Below are 17,810 nucleotides of genomic sequence, written 5' to 3' on the forward strand. Positions count from 1 at the left end.
GATTTCTGAGTCCGAGGCCAGCCTGGTCTACAGAGTGAGTTCCAGGACAGCCAGGGCTACACAGAGAAACCCTGTCTCTGAAATAAATCTTTTAAAAAAAGTTTAATTCACACAATTGATTTGTACTAGGGATTGAGCTGGAGTAAATTATTGCCCAATAAGCTGTTTTAGGTAAAATGTGTGAAGCAGAACACTTCTGAAATTTAGTGTGCAGCGCATAGTCAAAGCAGATGGGATTGTGTGTCCCTTTAGTGCCAGCCCTCAGGCAGGGACTGCGCTGGGGCTCATAGAAAGTTCCAGGCCAGCTACGTAGTGAGACCCTGTCAACAAACAAACAACAACAACAGAGTTTGGTCAAGCATAGTTTTACCTGGTAGCACAGGCTGGCCTTGAACTTTGGATCTCCTGTCTACCTCCCAAGTGCTGAGATTACAGGCCTGTGTGCTATCCCATGCCTGGTTTATGTGCTGTCGCACTGCAAGCTAAGCAAGCACTCTACTAACTGAGCTATGTCTCCAGCCTGGCCTTTGTATTTCTAGTGGTAAATTAGATTACAGATAGCACGCTATCTCTCTGTCTTGTATGTGGGGGAGGGATCGTGTGTGCCATGCTGGCCATGTAGACATCAGAGTACAACCTGGGGAAGTCAGTGGTGTCCTTTGACTATGTGGGTCCTAGGGATTAAACTCCGGTCTGCTAGTCTGTCAACGGTTGCTATACCCACTGCCATTTTGCTGGTCCTTCTTTTTCTTTTTCTTTTTTTCTTTTTTTAAAAGGTTTATTTTATTTTATGTATATGGGTACACTATAGCTGAACAGATGGTTGTGAGCCTTCATGTGGTTGTTGGGAATTGAATCTTTAGGACCTCTGCTCCCTCTGGTCAACCCTGCTTGCTCTGGCCCAAATATTTATTTATTATTATAGATAAGTACACTGTAGCTGTCTTCAGACACACCAGAAGAGGGCATCAGATCTCATTACAGGTGGTTGTGAGCCACCTTGTGGTTTCTGGGAATTGAACTCAGGACCTTTGGAAGAGCAGTCAGTGCTCTTGCTATCTTGCCAGTCCTCTTTTTTCTTTTTAAAGTTAGCATGCAAAATAATGAGTTTTATTGTGACTTTTTTAAAGCTCTATTTTATGGGTATTTTGCCTGTATGTATTTATGTATATGGGTCTTTTGCTTACATATATGCATTTGTACTGCATGCATGCCTGATGCCTGTGGACCAGAACTGACCATCAGATCCCCTGGATTAGAGTTACAGATGAGTTCAAGCCCCAGTACCTACAAAGCTGTTCTCTGACCTCCACACAGAGCCACAGGAACTGAGCCTGGGTCAGCAAGAACAAGAGGTCTTACCGTTTGAACTGCCTCCCCAGCCCCTATTTTAACATTTTCATCCTCATGTATCTTGCTCATGTTTGCTGTGCTGTTTTTGGTCATCATTGTTGTCTGTTGGAGATAGAATCTCATTAGTCCAAGCTGGTCTTAATTCACTATGATCTGTCATGTCAACAAATGCTGGACTTACAAGCACACCATACTCCAAGAGTAGTGGTATACACATTTAATTCCAGCACTGGGAAAGCAGATCTCTGAGTTCAAAGGCAGCCTGATCTACACAGTGAATTCCAGCCCAACCAAGGCCACTCAGTAAGATCTTGACTCCATAAAAATAAAAAAAGAATCATGATGTAGTCCACGGTAGTCTCAAACCAGGAATCCTTCAGCCTTAGCCTAGAGCTGTGATCAGGTGAGTGCCACACTTTTTGGTTTGTAGTGAAATTTCTGTGCCTGTGTTTGCAGGATACTAGCCTAATTCTTGTTTTGGTGATACTCAGTGACAATATATTCATATGCACCATGGAAACGGGGCTGGCAAGGTTAAAGTGCTTGCTGCACGAGTCTGGTAGCCTGAATTCAAGCCCCAGTACCTACAAAGCTGTCCTCTGACCTCCACACAGTGCCATGATACATGAGCCCCTACCCCCTACACACACACTAATTAGTCAGTAGATTTTAAAATGAGAATGCTATTTTTTTGTTGTTGTTGTTTTGTTTTTGTTTTTTCGAAACAGGGTTTCTCTGTATAGCCCTGGCTGTCCTGGAACTCACTCTGTAGACCAGGCTGGCCTCAAACTCAGAAATCCTCCTGCCTCTGCCTCCCGAGTGCTGGGATTAAAGGCATGCGCCACCACAGAGAAAGCTATTTATTTATTTCATATTAAAAGTTATTAAGTTGGGCATGGTGACATGCTTATAACTCTAGCACTTGGGAAATGAAGTCTGAGCTACACGGTAACTTGTCTAAGGAAAAAAAAAAACCTCAAGAATAAAGATTCTGTTTCCTCATAAATGATTTGTAAACATAAAATGTTCATTTAAGGTTTTTAAATTTGCTTTTATGTCAAATGATAGCTTTGTTGAACTAGACTTGACATACCATAATATTCTCCGTTTTATAGTATGCAGCGTGTTCCCAGTATAGACAGTGTTACACAACCTTCACCACTAATTCTAGAACATTTTTCCTCACCTCTGAAAGCAGCCCAGTTCCCATTAGCAGTTGCCCAGACTCCTCTCCCGCTCTGACAGCACTAATCCGCTTGCTCCCAAGATCTGCCTGCATGGGCATTTCACGTGGAGAGTTAGCCATGCAAGTTCCACGAGACAGAGTTTTAAGCAGTGATTTGTAACCTGAGTTCTGTTCACTGCGCTGATTTTCATGTTACCTGAGTAGACTGCACAGTCTTTTCCTGTTTGGTGTTCATGCAATAAATAAATCTGCTGACGTGGGATGTTTCCTTGTCAGTGACCTTTGCTCTTCACGTCCCTGTGATATGTTCCTGGGTTGTGTAACCTGTTCCCAGGGCTCAGGTGTCTGTTTGTAGCTAAGTGGCTTTATTCTTAGTTGGATGTTTTTATTTTTGCTTCAATTTGAACAAAACAGAAACAAAGAGATATTATTATTTTAGTAATTTCTGGCTTGTTTTGAGGGTTTAGTAAATTGTAATTTTATAGAACTATGAATATCTTCTCCAGTAGTGTTTCTCTGTGTAAGTAGGTAATTTCTCTGAGTTAGATTTTATAACCATAGACTGGTAGCACCCTTGTGCAGGTAAATCCTTTTCCTGTTCTACTCTCCACCATTTTTTGTAGCTACCCTGACACACCATCATCCCGGTGAAGACTTTGTCTCTTGACTCAGTGCTGCTTTGTGTAGTAATGCCCTCTGATCTTTTAGATGAGTCTAAGACCTGTCACTGTGTACGCGGCACCTCCTACCCTGGCTTCCTGCACCTTTCACCCCAATGTCTCTTTATCTTTCCATGCCTGACCTTAGTGCTGCCACCACCCAGACCAGAACTTCTTTGAACCCTGCTCTTCCTATTCTGATGCACCCTGGCCAGCTTCACCCTCTCCCCCAGACCCTCCCTCGACTCTGTTGGCTCTGTTCTGTGGAAGCCTGCCTTTGGTCAGTTCTGTTCTTACACGGATCCTTTGTCTGCTCAGCCTGCACTGGGTCAGCTCACCAGGGCCTCTCACCGTACCCTGCAGGGCCTCTCATCGTGTTCTCTTTGCTTCTCTCAGCTTCAGGGTCACACTCAGAGCCCTCTCCTGTTGGCCCTTTTTTCTCTGTCCTGGAAGTCTGAATGTTCTAAAGCCCAACATCACAGAAGGTGGGGGTGTGATGTGGGGGTGTTAAGGGGAAACACATTAGTGCTGATTGGCACTGCTGAAAAATATTTGTTAGATCTCCAACTTTTTTTTTTTCTGTTAAACTCAGTGCTGGCCTGGTGGTCATATCAAATACCTTTAATCTCACCACGAGGGAGCAAGAGGCAGGTGGATCTCTGAGTTTGAGGCCAGCCTGATCTACAGAGTGAGTTTCAGGACAGCCAGGGCTGCACAGAGAAACCCAGTCTTGAAAACTAAAAATAATGAATAAATAAACTCAGTGCTACGGCTCAAACCCTGTTCCTTTCATGGTCTTGGTAAGCATGGTACCCACGAGGTCCATCCCCAGCCTTTAGAACAATCATTTAACTTGATCCACCTTTACAATACCTGTCCTATATATTTCAAAATTTCCTCACTCCCACTATTTTTGAGACAGGTTTCAATATATGTGTAGCCCAAGCTGGCCTTAAAGTCGGTCTCTAAACTTAGCTTTCTAAACTCTGGGGTTTCAGGTGTGTGCCAACGGGCTCCATCTTTGGGAGTCAGAGTCTCTGGCCTCCCTCCTCTGACTCATACAGGAAGGGGTGCGCTCAGTGCAAGCTCCTAATCAGATTCGTTTCCCCCTCTTTCTCTCTATTATGTAGCTCTCTGTCCTGGACCTTACTCTGTAGACCAAGCTGGCCTTCATCTCCCAGAGATCCACCTGCCTCTACCTCCCTAGGCTGGGAGTAAAGGTGTGTATCCCATGCCCACCTTTCAGTTTATTATTATACCCAACCCTCACTCTTCCTGAAGAAGAAATTCTTATTTTTCTCATTCCATTTCAAATGTATTTATATATTTAGACTTCTACTGTCTAGCTCAGGCTGGCCTAGGACCTCTACCTCAGACTCCTCAGTGCTGGGACTTATAGAAGTATTCTACCACATCCATTTCAAACTTTTTTTTTTTTTTTTAAATCTATTTGGGGGCTGGAGATGGCTCAACAGTTAAGAGCACTGACTACTCTTCCAGAGGTCCTGAGTTCAATTCCCAGCAACCACATGGTGGCTCATAACCATCTGTAATGGGATCCAATGCCCTCTTCTGCTGTGTCTGAAGACAACAACAATGTACTCACATACATAAAATAAATAAATAAATTTTTAAAAAGATAGCTGTAGTGTACTCATATATATATTAAAATAAATCTTTGAAAAAATATCTATTTTACTTTTAAACCTTTAAATTTATTTTATATATACCACTGTTTTGCCTATATTTATGTTATATGTACCATGTGCCTGTAGATTTAAGAAGAGGGCATCAGCTCCCCTGGGACTGCAGTTGCAGATGAGTGTGAGCCACTATGTGGGTATTGGGAATCAAAGCTGGGTCCTCTGCAAGAGCACAGCCACTTTAACCACTGAGCCAATCCCAGCCTGGGTTCAAACCTTTGGAAAGGGGAAGAGGATCTCACTGTCCCTCTATCCTTTAGCCTCTGTTCTACATTCATGGCTCAATAATAATAGCATCCAGCTTAGCACTGTATGCAGATAGGTAGGCTTGGTTTGCATGAAGGTCAGAGAATGCATTTGGCAAGTCACCTTCCACCTTGTTGAAGCAGGGTCTTTCTTGTTTCTGCTGCTGTGCTGTGTACTCCACTCCAGGATACCTGCCCTCTCCCCCCAAACTTCTAGGAAATTTCCTGTCTCTGTCTCCTATCTCGCTAGAGGATTACTGTGATTACAGATATGTGCCACCATCTGGCTTTTGGCAGGTGTTGGGGAGCACACTTGGATGTGAGGCTTTAGTGGCCAGCTCTTTTACCTGTTGAGCCTTCTCCCTGGTGGGTTTTGTGTTTGTGTGTGCACATTTTAGCTCACCTGGTCTTTACCACATGACCGCAGGCATTTCAGAAGAAACTTGTATCTCATTCAAAGTCACACTTTAAATCGGAGCCAGTATCGACTCTGCTTTACCTCCTACCACACAGTTCCATTGAAGGCCTCTCCGGCCGTCAGTAATTGATTCTGTGGAGCTGAAGCCGGCATGGCTCCTCTGCACCTGCATTGATGTCACTAAGGTCTTTCCTTTTTGACTACTCACTCCTCTGGTTCTTCTGGCCTTCCTGCATTCCATGGTCCACCTCTGATTTCCCTAAAAGATCATGCCAAGGATGACTTATTCATAGCATGGTGGTGGGTATCAGAGGCAGGAGGATTTTAAGCAGACATTAGAGGGACATTCTGATGACAAAGTGTGGGTCGCCAGTACTTTGACCCAGGAAAAACTACAAGAAGGGAAGTAATATGTGCTAATCTTGGAAAGGTAGCCAAGAGATAAGTATAGAAAGTTCTGGAATACTAGGCCAGGAATTTGGTTGAATTATTTCTCAGCTCGAAACTTGTGGAAGGTCTTCATCTATCATATAGGGTATATAGAATCAATGGGCAGTTTGCCACATCAATTGTTATACTGAAGTAACAGGTAAAAGCTGAGACTGTCCCCAGCAAATAGCTGTTCTCAGGCTGTGCAGCAAGTCACTGCCAAGATAGCAGTTTGGCAGAGCTGCTCTAGAGGCAGCATATGGGAGTGGGGACAGATTTTAAAATGATACTTTGTAGTTTAGAATGTGGCTTTTTATTTGGGGGACTACAGGCATCTATCATTCTGCTGAGCAACACAAATTTCTTAACCAGGAGGCTTCTATGGGGGCAGACAGACTATACTGCAAGCCCTGGATAGGACTGTGGCTTAACTGAATGTGAGCTGCGATTTAAACAAACAATAAAAATCACTGATGTGGCTCAATGATGGAGTGCTTGTCTAGTGTGTCTAAGGCTAGGATTCAATCCTAAGCACTACAGGCTAAAGGGTAATGATTTAAACAGGTTACTTGGGCTGGTGAAATGGCTCAGTGAGTAAGAGCACTGACTGCTCTTCCAAAGGTCCTGAGTTCAAATCCCAGCAACCACATGGTGGCTCACAACCATCCTCAATGAGATCCGATGCCCTCTTCTGGTGTGTCTGAAGACAAATACAGTGTACTTACATATAACAATAAATAAATCTTTAAAAAAAAATAAAAAATAACCAGGTTACTTATTTATTTTTATTCTGGGAGTTATACATAGGACCCCCCTAAGCCTTTTAAGCTCCTCACCACTAGGCTATATCCAGAACCCCCCTTTTGCTGGTTTTGAGACTGGTCCCACTAAATTTCCTAAGCTGCCCTTAAACTGTATACTCAGCAGTTCAGACAAACCTTGAACTTAAGATTCTCTTGCCTCAACCTCTGAAATAACTAGGAATACAGGCTTCTGCCCATAGACCGGAGGCAGAAACTTAACGGTTCTTTGGAGAATCAGTTGTGTTGGATGGTGTTTTCCTGGGGCAAACACGTGAAGGAGTGTTTTCCTGAAGTGGACACAGGTGAAAGACTAAGGCAGACTCGTGAAGGAACGTTTCCCTGAAGCAGGCACAGGAGAGAGGACGTTCTGCTAAAGCAAACACGTGGAAAGAATGTGATGAAGGATTCTTTGCTAACAACATACATGCATTGGTCCACCTTACATTGCAAAGTTGAACTGCATTTGTTGGCACTCTGCAGACTCTGGCTGATTGGATGCCTGTGCTGAGTCAAGACCCGTGCTGAGGCAAGGCACGTGCTTTCTCTATCACCATCTGTTGTTGTTTTAAGACAAATCTTGTGTAGCCTGGGCTGGCCTTAAATTAGCTATATAACCAAGAATGATCTTGAACTTCTGGTCCTCCTGCCTCCATTTCCCAAACTATGAGGGTACAGGTATGAGCTACAAAACCCCTGGAGTCCAGGGTGACCTGTTACTTACTATGTGGCCAAGACTGGCCTTGAACTCACAACAATCCTCCTCCTTCTTTTAGATTTAGTTTATTTTTTATGTAGATGAGTATTTTGCACATGTGTACCACATGTGTGCCTGGTGCCCTCAGAGATCTGGGGTCAGATACCTTGGAACTGGAGTTCTGGGTGGTTGTGAGCTTTCCTGTGGATGCTGGGAACTGAAAAGAGATCCTCTGCAAGAGCAAGCAATGCTCTTAACTGATGAGCCATCTCCCCAAGCCTGTTGTTTAGCTTAAGTGCTGGGATTATAGGTGAGAACCTGTGTTTTAGAATGTGGTGGTTTGAATGTGCTTGGCCCAGGGAGTGGCACTATTGGAGGTATGGCCTTGTTGGAGTAGGTGTGGCCTTGTTGGAAGAAGCATATCATGTAGGTATGGGCTTTAAGAGCCTCTGTCTAACTGCCTGAAAGTGAGTCTTCTCAGATGAAGATGTAGAACTCTCAGCTCTGTCTGCATCATGCCTGCCTAGATGCTGCCCTGCTCCCACCTTGATGATGATGGACTGAACTTCTGAACCTATAAGCCAACCCCAATTAAATGTTGTCCTTATAAGGGTTGCCTTGGTCATGTTGTCTATTCACAGCAGTAAATCTCTAACACATAAAGTTCTAGTAGTTTTTGTCTGAATTGCATTTGTGTAGCTAGGTTGCACTAAGTAACAATTTCTCTCCATATTTTGGTATGGTTTTTGGTGCTGGATCTTGAACCCAGAGCTTTGTGCATACTATGTGTACCTTGTGCACCCTCAGCCCTTACACATTTCACTGTCCCTGTCGTCCAGAGAGTAATGGTAGGAGGATGTGTAGCTTTGAAGGGAAGGAATATTTTTGAGCAGGGTCTCACTGTGTAACCAGGCTGGCCTGGAATAGTCTGTGCAGGCCTAGTTGTCATTAAACTCAAAATCCTGCTTCATCCCCACCAAGTGCTAGAATTCATGAAAAGCATCCTGCTCAAGGCTCTCATTCTTGTTACTGACACACCCATAGATTTTCCATGTGTTTGATTCCAAATTGGAATTCTTGGGCTATAAAAACAAAATTTGGCCAGGAAGTACCAGTGGTGGTGGCAAATTTAATCCCACTCAGGGCTTGGGAGAAAGAGTTGGGCAGGTCTATGACTTCAAGTATAGCCTGGTCTACAAAGTGAGTTCCAGGACAGTCAGAACTACATAGAGAAACCTTGTCTCAGAAAAAAAAAAAAAAAAAAAAAACTCACATGCACGTGTATGCGTGCACACACACACATACCAACACCACTACCACCACCAACAGCAACAACAAAAACAAAAACAAAAACAGAAAAATTTTGAGCTAGGTAAAAACATACCAGATACGCAGGAGGCTGAGGCAGGATTGTGAGTTGGAAGCAGCTTGAGGAATTTAGTGAGACCCAGCTCCCTGCCCCAAATTAATCTAAAGGGTTAGGTGTGGGTTTTTAGCAAAATCTCAATCATTCGATTTTACCAATGAAAACTTGAGAGCCATATGCTGGGGTGAAAGAAAGAATCCAGATGACCTTCCCAGCTGATGTCCCACCAGGAGTGCCCCTCTCTCATGACATCTCACAAAACCTTCCAACAAACTCTACTTCCTGGTCAGTTCTCTAGCCGACCTCCTGACTTCCTCTTACTTTCACTGTGTTTTCTTTTCCCCTTAATAATCCTGTGTTCACTTCCTGGCAACTGGTTGCTTGCTCAGCCTTTTGACCTATGGTTGACTGTTTACAATATTCAAGCAGAAAGCTCTTGGATTAAAGGTGTGAGCTAAGGCTGAGCCCCACCTCAACTAAAACCAGGTTTTTCTAGTAAATAACACAACTTGGTGGTGGGGGGTGTCCACAGTGTGATCAATATCCTGCAACAGCTTGGGATGAAGCTCAGTGGGTGATCATTGTCCAGCAAGCATGAGACCCTGGTTTGACACCCACCACTCAAGCCCTCTCAGACTAGTTCTAGAAAGGGAAGAAGAGAAGGGAGAGTCCATTGCCGAGACTTAGAGTCTCAGAAATCAGAGCTGGGCTCATACAAGCTGCAGGTGGGTTTGCTCCCTTTTCACACTCTAAGGTGGGGTGGGCACAAGGGCCACTTAGCTGCTTACCCTTTTTAGCCACTCATGTCAATTTGATAGCCTACTGCAGAGATGATTAAAAAGCAAACAGGATTTATCTAAAGAATGACCAAGAGCACAGCCTTCCCAAAGTTGGACACGACCCAGGGTTCACATCCAGAAAGTTAACTTTGTTGACCTGTGAAATGCATTTCTGCGTCTATGATCTTCTCTCAAGAAACTTTCTGTCTTGATTTCTTTTACCCCATTAGTTTGCCAAGCCATGTTACATAAATACTGAATTGTATTCTGTTTTCTACTATGATTTAAAAGGTTTGTTTAACATGTGGTAATGATTAAATGTTGAAAAATTCAGAAAGATAACATACCTCAAATGTATCACCTAGAGCTGACTGTCCTGTGAAGAGGAGCTCTGTATGAAGGCACATGCCAGGCATCTTAGCTCTGGGGAGAAGGAAGCTGGGGACTGGAAATCCAAGGCCCTCCTTGGCTACACAGAAGCCAGCCCTGTCTCAAAAAGTTGACATGTGTTAGACAAGCTCTTTACACTAAGTTTTTTTTTAACTTTTATTTATTTGTTTGTTTGTTTGTTTTTAAGTTTAGGCAGCTGGCTAGGACCCAACTTGCTGCTGCTGCTGCTGCTGCTTCTGCTGCTTCTGCTGCTTCTTCTTCTTCTTCTTCTTCTTCTTCTTCTTCTTCTTCTTCTTCTTCTTCTTCTTCTTCTTCTTCTTCTTCTTTTAATTTATTTATGAGTACACTGTAGCTGTCTTCAGACACACCAGAAGAGGGCATCAGATCCCATTACAGATGGTTGTGAACCGCTATGTGGTTGCTGGGAATTGAACTCAGGACCTCTGGAAGAGCAGTCGGTGTTCTTAAACACTGAGTCATCTCTCCAGTCCTAACTTTCTTTTCTTTTTTTTTTTTTTTTACCGTGGAGAGGTGCACGCACACATGCCATGGTCTCCTCTTAGAGGTCAGAAGATAGTTTTCAGGGTGGAGTCCAGGAACTGAACTCAGACCGTCTGGCTTGACAGCAGGTGTCTTTATCCATCTAGCCATCTCAGCAGCCCAGGCACATAGCTTTTTGCAGGGGCAGGGTGGGTGATTAGAGATGAGATAGGCTCATTTGTTTTTATTGTTGAGGTGGTCTCAGAAAGCCTACGCTGTATCACTGAGCCTGGCCTTGAACTCTTCTTCTTCTGCCTCTACAATCTAACTGCCATCACATCTGATCCCAGGTTTTTGTTGTTGTTGTTTTTGTTTTTAAAGATTTATTTATTATTATATCTAAGTACACTGTAGCTGTCTTCAGACACACCAGAAGAGGGCATCAGATCCCATTACAGATGGTTGTGAGCCACCATGCTGGGATTTGAACTCATGACCTTTGGAAGAGCAGTCAATACTCTTAACCGCTGAGCCATCTCACCAGCCCCCTGATCCCAGGTTTTTTATTTCTTTTTGAGACACTGACTTGCTAAATATGCCAAGCTCTTGGTTTGGAGCATATAGTGTAGTCCAGGCAAGACTTGAATGTGGAGATCATCCTGCCTCAGCCTCCTGAGTACCTGGACTTACAGACTTGTACCACCAAGTCTAGTTTGGAAACTCCAATTATTATATAGCTTTGCCTAGTCTGGAACTCAGTAAACAGACAAGACTGGCCCCTAACTCAAGAGATCTGCCTGCCTGGGATTAAAGGCTTGCACCACCACACTTGGCCTTACTGATTATTGTTACTTTTTGTTGTTATTGAAACAGAGTCACCCTTAGCCCAGGCTGGCCTTGAACTGTGCATTCAAGGATGACCGTAAATTCTTGACCCTTCTGCTTTTTAACCTCCTTAGATATCAGGAATGGAAACTTAACATCTTTTTTTTTTTTTTTTCTTTTCTCCCTGTTCTTTTTCCCCAATCCCTAGCTCTTACAACAAGGATTTGATAAATAGCTCATATCTAATATTTAGCACAGATTGTTTCTAAAATTTGTCTTTTTAAATCTTTAAGGATTTTGTGTGTGAGAGGGGAGGAGAGGGAGGGAGGAAAAGGAGAGAGAGAGAAAGAGAGAGAGAGAGAGAGAGAGAGAGAGAGAGAGAGAGAGAGAGAGAGAGAGAGAGAGAGAGAGAGAGAGAGAGAGAGAGAGAGAGAGAGAGAGAGAGAGAGAAGCCAATACCCTCAGAGGCAGAAGAGATCATTGGAAACCCTGGAGCTGGAGTAGTTCTTAGCCACTCAACATGGGCACTGCCAACTGAACTCAGGGTCCCCTTAACCACTGACCCATCTTTCCAGCCCTCCAATTTTCCTTTTTTGAGATTCAGTCTTACAGTTTACCTGATGGTCTAAGTTGGCCTTGAATTCATAATCCTCCTGCCTGAGCTTCCCAGTGTGCCACCAAGCTTGGCTCTAACATAGTTTTGAGTTTTTATGCCAGTTTATACTGCAGCTTAGTTTATTTCCTTTACTCTTTTTCCCCCCTTTACCCTTTTTAGAGATAGATCTCACCATATAGCTGTGGCTGGCCTACAACTGCTATGTTCACCAGTCCAGCCTCAACTGCAGTGATCCACCTCTGTCCTGAGTCCTGGGATTAGAGTTGTTGGCCATCACACATGGCTCTTAATTTTTTTTTTCCTATCCCTGGTTGTTGTCATTCATTTTGTTCCTTCCGTGGACAAAGAATAGTCACTGCCTGAAGTTTAGTGGCATTTTGAGATTTATGCATAAGCATAGATGTGGTTCTGTCAGCCTGGGTAACAGGGATTTGTTGTTGTTTAGGTATGCGCGCATGCATATGTTTATGTGCACCACAGTGTATGTATAGAGGTCAGAGGGCAACCTGTGAGTTGGTCCTCTCTTACCATGTGGGTCCCATGGGCTGAACTGAGCATATCAGGCTTGGCCCCAGGCGTCTGTGTGCACTGAGCCCTCTCACCAGCCCTGCATTATAGTTTCCTAACACTTACATAATGTTAGAAGATTACGCAGACTTGTTTAACATCTGTCAGTATCCTGTGTATGTTGGCCATGCTGACTGTTAAGTCTAACTAAACCTTGTTTTTCAGACCCTGTAAGATCTGGATATGTCCTTCATATTTGACTGGATTTACAGTGGTTTCAGCAGTGTGCTGCAGTTTCTAGGTAACTTTGGCTTTGCTCTTTGTAGCTTTTGCATTTGACCCTGTTAATGCACTTGTTTGTAGAGAGCACCTTTATATAAGCCTGTGGTTAAGAAAGTGAGCTTTGAGATTATGAAATACACCCAAGTGACTCACCCCTTGAAATCACGTACTCTTAGGCCAGGTGTGGGGAGAGCACACCTGTACCTCAGCCCTCACGAGGCTGAAGCTGTGATCTGGGACCTCGAATAATTAGGAACTAAGTTTGGTTCTGGTCAGCATGTCTGCTGTATGGAGAGGTGAAGCCTTTCTCAACTGAAGGTAATGCCTATACACCACACTAGAAAGACACCACACAGTAACCAACATTGTCTCTTCAAGAAACTAGACCACATGAAAAGTGAAAAAATTATGTTTTCCATAGATAGAAATAAATTAATCATATAAAAAATAACTTTGAGTGCTCAGGAGGTAGTGGTATATACCTTTAGTTCCAGCACTGGGGAGATAGAGGCAGGTGGACCTTTGTGATCACAGATACATCGATGCACTTGTCTGTGTGTCTGGATTCCACTGGGGATATGACCCAGGCCTTGCATATACTAGCCGAGTCATTATGGAAGGCAAGTACCACTGAACTATATCCACAGCCCTATTTTAACACTTGTTTTGTAATGGGGACACAATTAATTTCTCGGGCTGGCTTGGAACTCATGTTCTTCCTGCCTCTGCCTCCTAAGTACATACGATGACAGGAATGGCTATGGAGCCCAGCTGGCCTGGAACTGGCATGGTCCCTGCCTCTATCTCACCAGTGAATGCTGGATTACAGATGTATGTTGCCATGCTTGGATAATGTGTAGATTTTAAGTTGTTCTTTTAAAACTGAAAATGAGGGATGAGGAGATGGCTCAGTGGTTAAAGGTATCAGCTGTCTGCCCTTCCAGAGGACCTGGGCTCAACTCCCAGCACCCACACAGCAGCTCATGTATCTACCTGTTACTCCAGTTTTAGGGGACCCGTTACCTATGTGTGCCGATACCTCAGGCACTACACTGCACGCAGAACAGCCATACACATGAAGTACAATAAAATAAAACCTGAAAATAAAAGCTGGGCCTTACTTGGTAGTACAGACTACTCAGTCCAACTACTCAGGAGACTGAGGCAGGGGAATCACAAATTAAAAGTTAGACTTAACAACAGAATGAATTGATTCCAAGCCAAATTGGGCAATTTGGTGAGATCCTGTCTTACAATAAAAAGCAAAAAGAGGACTGGGGTGTAGTGAGAATAGAAAGCACTTGCCTGTGCTAACCTGGGGGTAGTAGCACTGCCAAACAAAAACAAAGACAAGATCAGAAAACTTAAAGCCAGGCCTAGGAAGCCAAGCTTACTTATGCAAATGTACTTATTGAGGCCGAGTTACAACTGAGTATTGTTTATTGATGGGTTTTGCTTGTTTTTTACATTTAGTATTTTTATAATTTATTTTTTATTTTATATGCATTGGTATTTTGCCTGCATGCATATCTGTATGAGAGTGTCGGATCCCCTGTAACTGGAGTTACAGACAATAGTGAGCTGCCATGCGGGTGCTGGGAAGTGATTGAACCTGGGTCCTGTGGTAGAGTAGCCAGTGTTCTTAACTGCTGAGCCAGCTCTCCAGCCCCTATTTTGTTGTTTTTGTGTTTGTATTTGTTTGTTTGTTTTTAAACAGTCTCTCAACATAGCTCTGGCTGCCCTGGAACTGCCTTCCTCAGCCTCCCAAGAGCTGGGATTACAGGCATGCACTACCATACTTGACCTGGCTTTTAGTTTTTGAGACAGGGTCTCATGTAGGCCAGGCTGGCCTTAAACCTGCTGTAGAGCTAAGAATTGCCTTGACTTTCTGGTTCTGCTGCCTTTATCTCTCACCTTTGGGATTGCTGGTGTGGTAAAGTTGGGTCTATTCGGGTTTTAATATAGATTTAAGCATAGACATTAAAGAGGGGTACTTAGGAGTTCTAGAATTCTCAAGTTGTATTTCAAGCATCTAAACAATAACTATGTGTAACTTTAAGTCATGTCAAATATAAAGTAATTTTCATGTTCCATGTCTGATGTCACTCTGACTGACTATAGCTCTTATTCTACAGGATTGTATAAAAAGACTGGTAAACTGGTATTCCTTGGGTTGGATAATGCCGGGAAAACAACGTTGCTACACATGCTGAAAGATGACAGGCTCGGCCAGCATGTCCCAACACTACATCCCAGTAAGTGTTTCTTCCCTGTGAGTGATGCTGAGTCATAGCTCCTGCCTCAAAGTGTTTTGACTTGGGACTTTTGATGGCCAAGGTATGAGATTATTTATCCTGTTCCTAAAATAGCTGGGTAAATAGTAACTGACCTGGTTCCCAGAGCACAAATTAAGATCTAGAAGCAATGCTCAGACCTTTCTATCCCTGCACTTAGCTATACCATGAGCCCAGCCTATGCTATAGAGTAAGACACGACAGAGCCGGGAGCAGAGAGAAACCGAAGGTTCATTTTTATATGTAATGTCACAGTGAAAAGATTATAAACCAGGCAGATAACAGCTTAGAAATAAGTCAGTTGAAGGATGTGCGTGATGGCACACACCTTTAACCCCAGGAGTTGGAAGGAAAGGCAGTGGATCTGTGCATTCAAGGGCACCTTGGACTTCATAGCAAATTTCTGTGTCAGCCGGGGCTCCATGGTGACACATCCCACCTCAGAAAATAGAAAAGAAAACATGTTCCCTTCTGGTGTACACATGTGCCTGTGGCATGCACACACCTGCACTAATACATACATAAAATAAAAATAAATAATATTTTATGAGAACTCGGTTCTTCTTTTAAAAAGGGAGGGGTAGCATGGCGGAATTAGAAGAGGTTATCGGGAGTTTTCCTTCTCTTGGCTGGGACTGACCCCTTCACTTATCCCACAGATATTTCTTTTTTCTTTCTTTCTTTTTTCCTTTCCTTTCTTTTCTTTTTTTTTCAAGACAGGGTTTCTCAGTGTAGAACTGGCTGTCCTGGAACTCACTCTGTAGACCAGGCTGGTCTCAAACTCAGAAATCCACCTGCCTCTGCCTCCCAAGTGCTGGGACTAAAGGCGTGCGCCACCATACCCAACTTTTTTTTTCTTTTTCCTTTTTTTTTTGGGGGGGGGGGGTTCCATGACTATTTCTTGCTGAATATGACCTGTTGTATGTCATATTTGGATCTAGACATAGGAACCTGCAGGGCACAGAGCAGGTGCTGTCCCAGCTATCTTGCATCTCACATTCACTCTAACTTACATTTTTCCATTTAAAGCATATGTAGAAAACGTAACAACCGTCTGTCTTTTGATCTGGCAATTCAGTTATTAGGTGTTTATGTGGAAAAGTGAGAATATGTATTTACCAGAAGCCCTGTGCAGGAAAGAGAGGGGAAGCAGCCAGAGCTGCAAGAAAGGACTGGAAGCCAGGCACGCACTCCTGTGGGCCAGTGCTTGGGAGGCAGAGGCTAGTCGTCATAGGCTTGAGCCAGGACACAAAAACTCTGTCTCAAAATATGGAATGACATAGACCTCAGTCATGACACATTCCAGGAGGGAGTGACCAACAGGAAGTCACATGATTGTTTTAGAATGAGCCGGAAGAGTCTGTGGTGATAGACTTGAGCTGCTTCTAGAGGTGACGTCTAGGTGAGGGCTGGTGGGCAAGGGAGAGGAGATAGTCTGAGACACTGGCAGTCTCCTAAATTAATTCAATAGAGTGTGTACAGGATGTAACCATGTGAGTGTGTAGGCAGCATAGCCAAGCACTGCCCTTTCCTTATTGCAGAGACTTTGAACACAGACCCTGTTGAGTATTTCATTTACTTAAAACACTGTGTATAATTCTTCCTTTAGTTTTTGAGATAGGGTCTTGAGTGTAGCCCAGGTTAATTTCAGACTCACCATCCTTCATCTCCCTAGCTTCCCAGTCTACTAGAGATGTGTGTGTGCTACCTCAGTCAGCTTAGAGTTCCTTAACAAAATTAGTGCTCTGGTACCGTGTAGTTTTACGTGCAAATTTTTGTTGTGATTATGGCAAACTTCTCCATAGGCCATGAGGGAAGACCACAGGGTCTGAAAGTCTTTCCTACTACACACTAAGTAACTAGACAGAAATATGCATGCACAGGTGTTTGCAAGCACTGAGCATGAAATACAACCTGTACTTAGGATGGATCTTCCCACCTCAGACAACCTAATCATGCAGTCCTGGCGCAGACCGCACTTCCTAAGAGAATGAAACAGACTCTTCTATATTCTGGCTTTGTGCCAGAAGGTGGTTTTGAACTCAGGTGTGAGAGAAAAGCCAGCCAGTGCAGTCAGCTGAGGAAAAGGAGAATAGAGATGGGAGGCTAGAACTTGCAGCCACAGTACTGGACGAAAGAGAATGGGAGGAAATCACTCCCGAAGTTAGCATGGAGAGTACTTGTTTGTGCTTGCATGGAGTAGACCTCCCCAAAGAACCACATCTGCAGTAAGAAAAATCCCACTACAATGAACTTTTAAAAATACAGTAAAATTTAGTATATATTATAATTTTGCAATGTAAAATTAGTAAGACATGCAAAAAGTAGATAAGTGAGACCCATAATCAGAAGGAACAGACTCAGAAGTGACAAGGATGGTAGGATTGATTGATAGGGACATTGAGCCAGTGTGGTGGGCTGTGGATGTGGTCTAGGTGGTAGAATATCTGCCTAGCCTTTGTAAAGCTGTGCATAATCTGCATAAACTGAGCATACTGGACCATGCCTCTAATCTGCTTCACAGCAAGTTCAAGACCACCCTGGGTTGCATAAGAACCGTCTCAAAAAGCTAAGGCTGTAATATTCTTCTTTGTTTCTTTCATTATACTGATTTAGTCCAAGGCAATACATGCTGCGCTCAGATGGGGGCGAGCAAACAGTTGTGGGCATCGGGTCTTTCCTGTGCCCGGGGTTCTAGGGATCAAGTCTAGATCACTGGGCTTGGTGGTGGCAAGTGCCTTTATCTGGCGAACTATCTTGCTGATCCTTTTTTTTTTTTTT

At 43.6% G+C, this 17,810-nt stretch overlaps 1 protein-coding gene across 1 annotated transcript in view; it reads left to right on the forward strand.

The window, feature by feature from the left end:
• The window catches only part of Sar1b (secretion associated Ras related GTPase 1B), a 29,878-nt gene that overhangs the window by 2,203 nt on the left and 9,865 nt on the right, over positions 1-17,810 (forward strand). The window contains exons 2-3 of the mRNA XM_021212800.2: positions 12,679-12,754; positions 14,871-14,990. Coding sequence (XP_021068459.1) covers positions 12,697-12,754; positions 14,871-14,990 — 178 coding nt within the window. The 5' untranslated portion in view covers positions 12,679-12,696. The remainder of the gene's footprint in view (positions 1-12,678; positions 12,755-14,870; positions 14,991-17,810) is intronic.

Source organism: Mus pahari, chromosome 14 (assembly GCF_900095145.1).
Source record: "Mus pahari chromosome 14, PAHARI_EIJ_v1.1, whole genome shotgun sequence".
Taxonomy (NCBI): domain Eukaryota; kingdom Metazoa; phylum Chordata; class Mammalia; order Rodentia; family Muridae; genus Mus; species Mus pahari.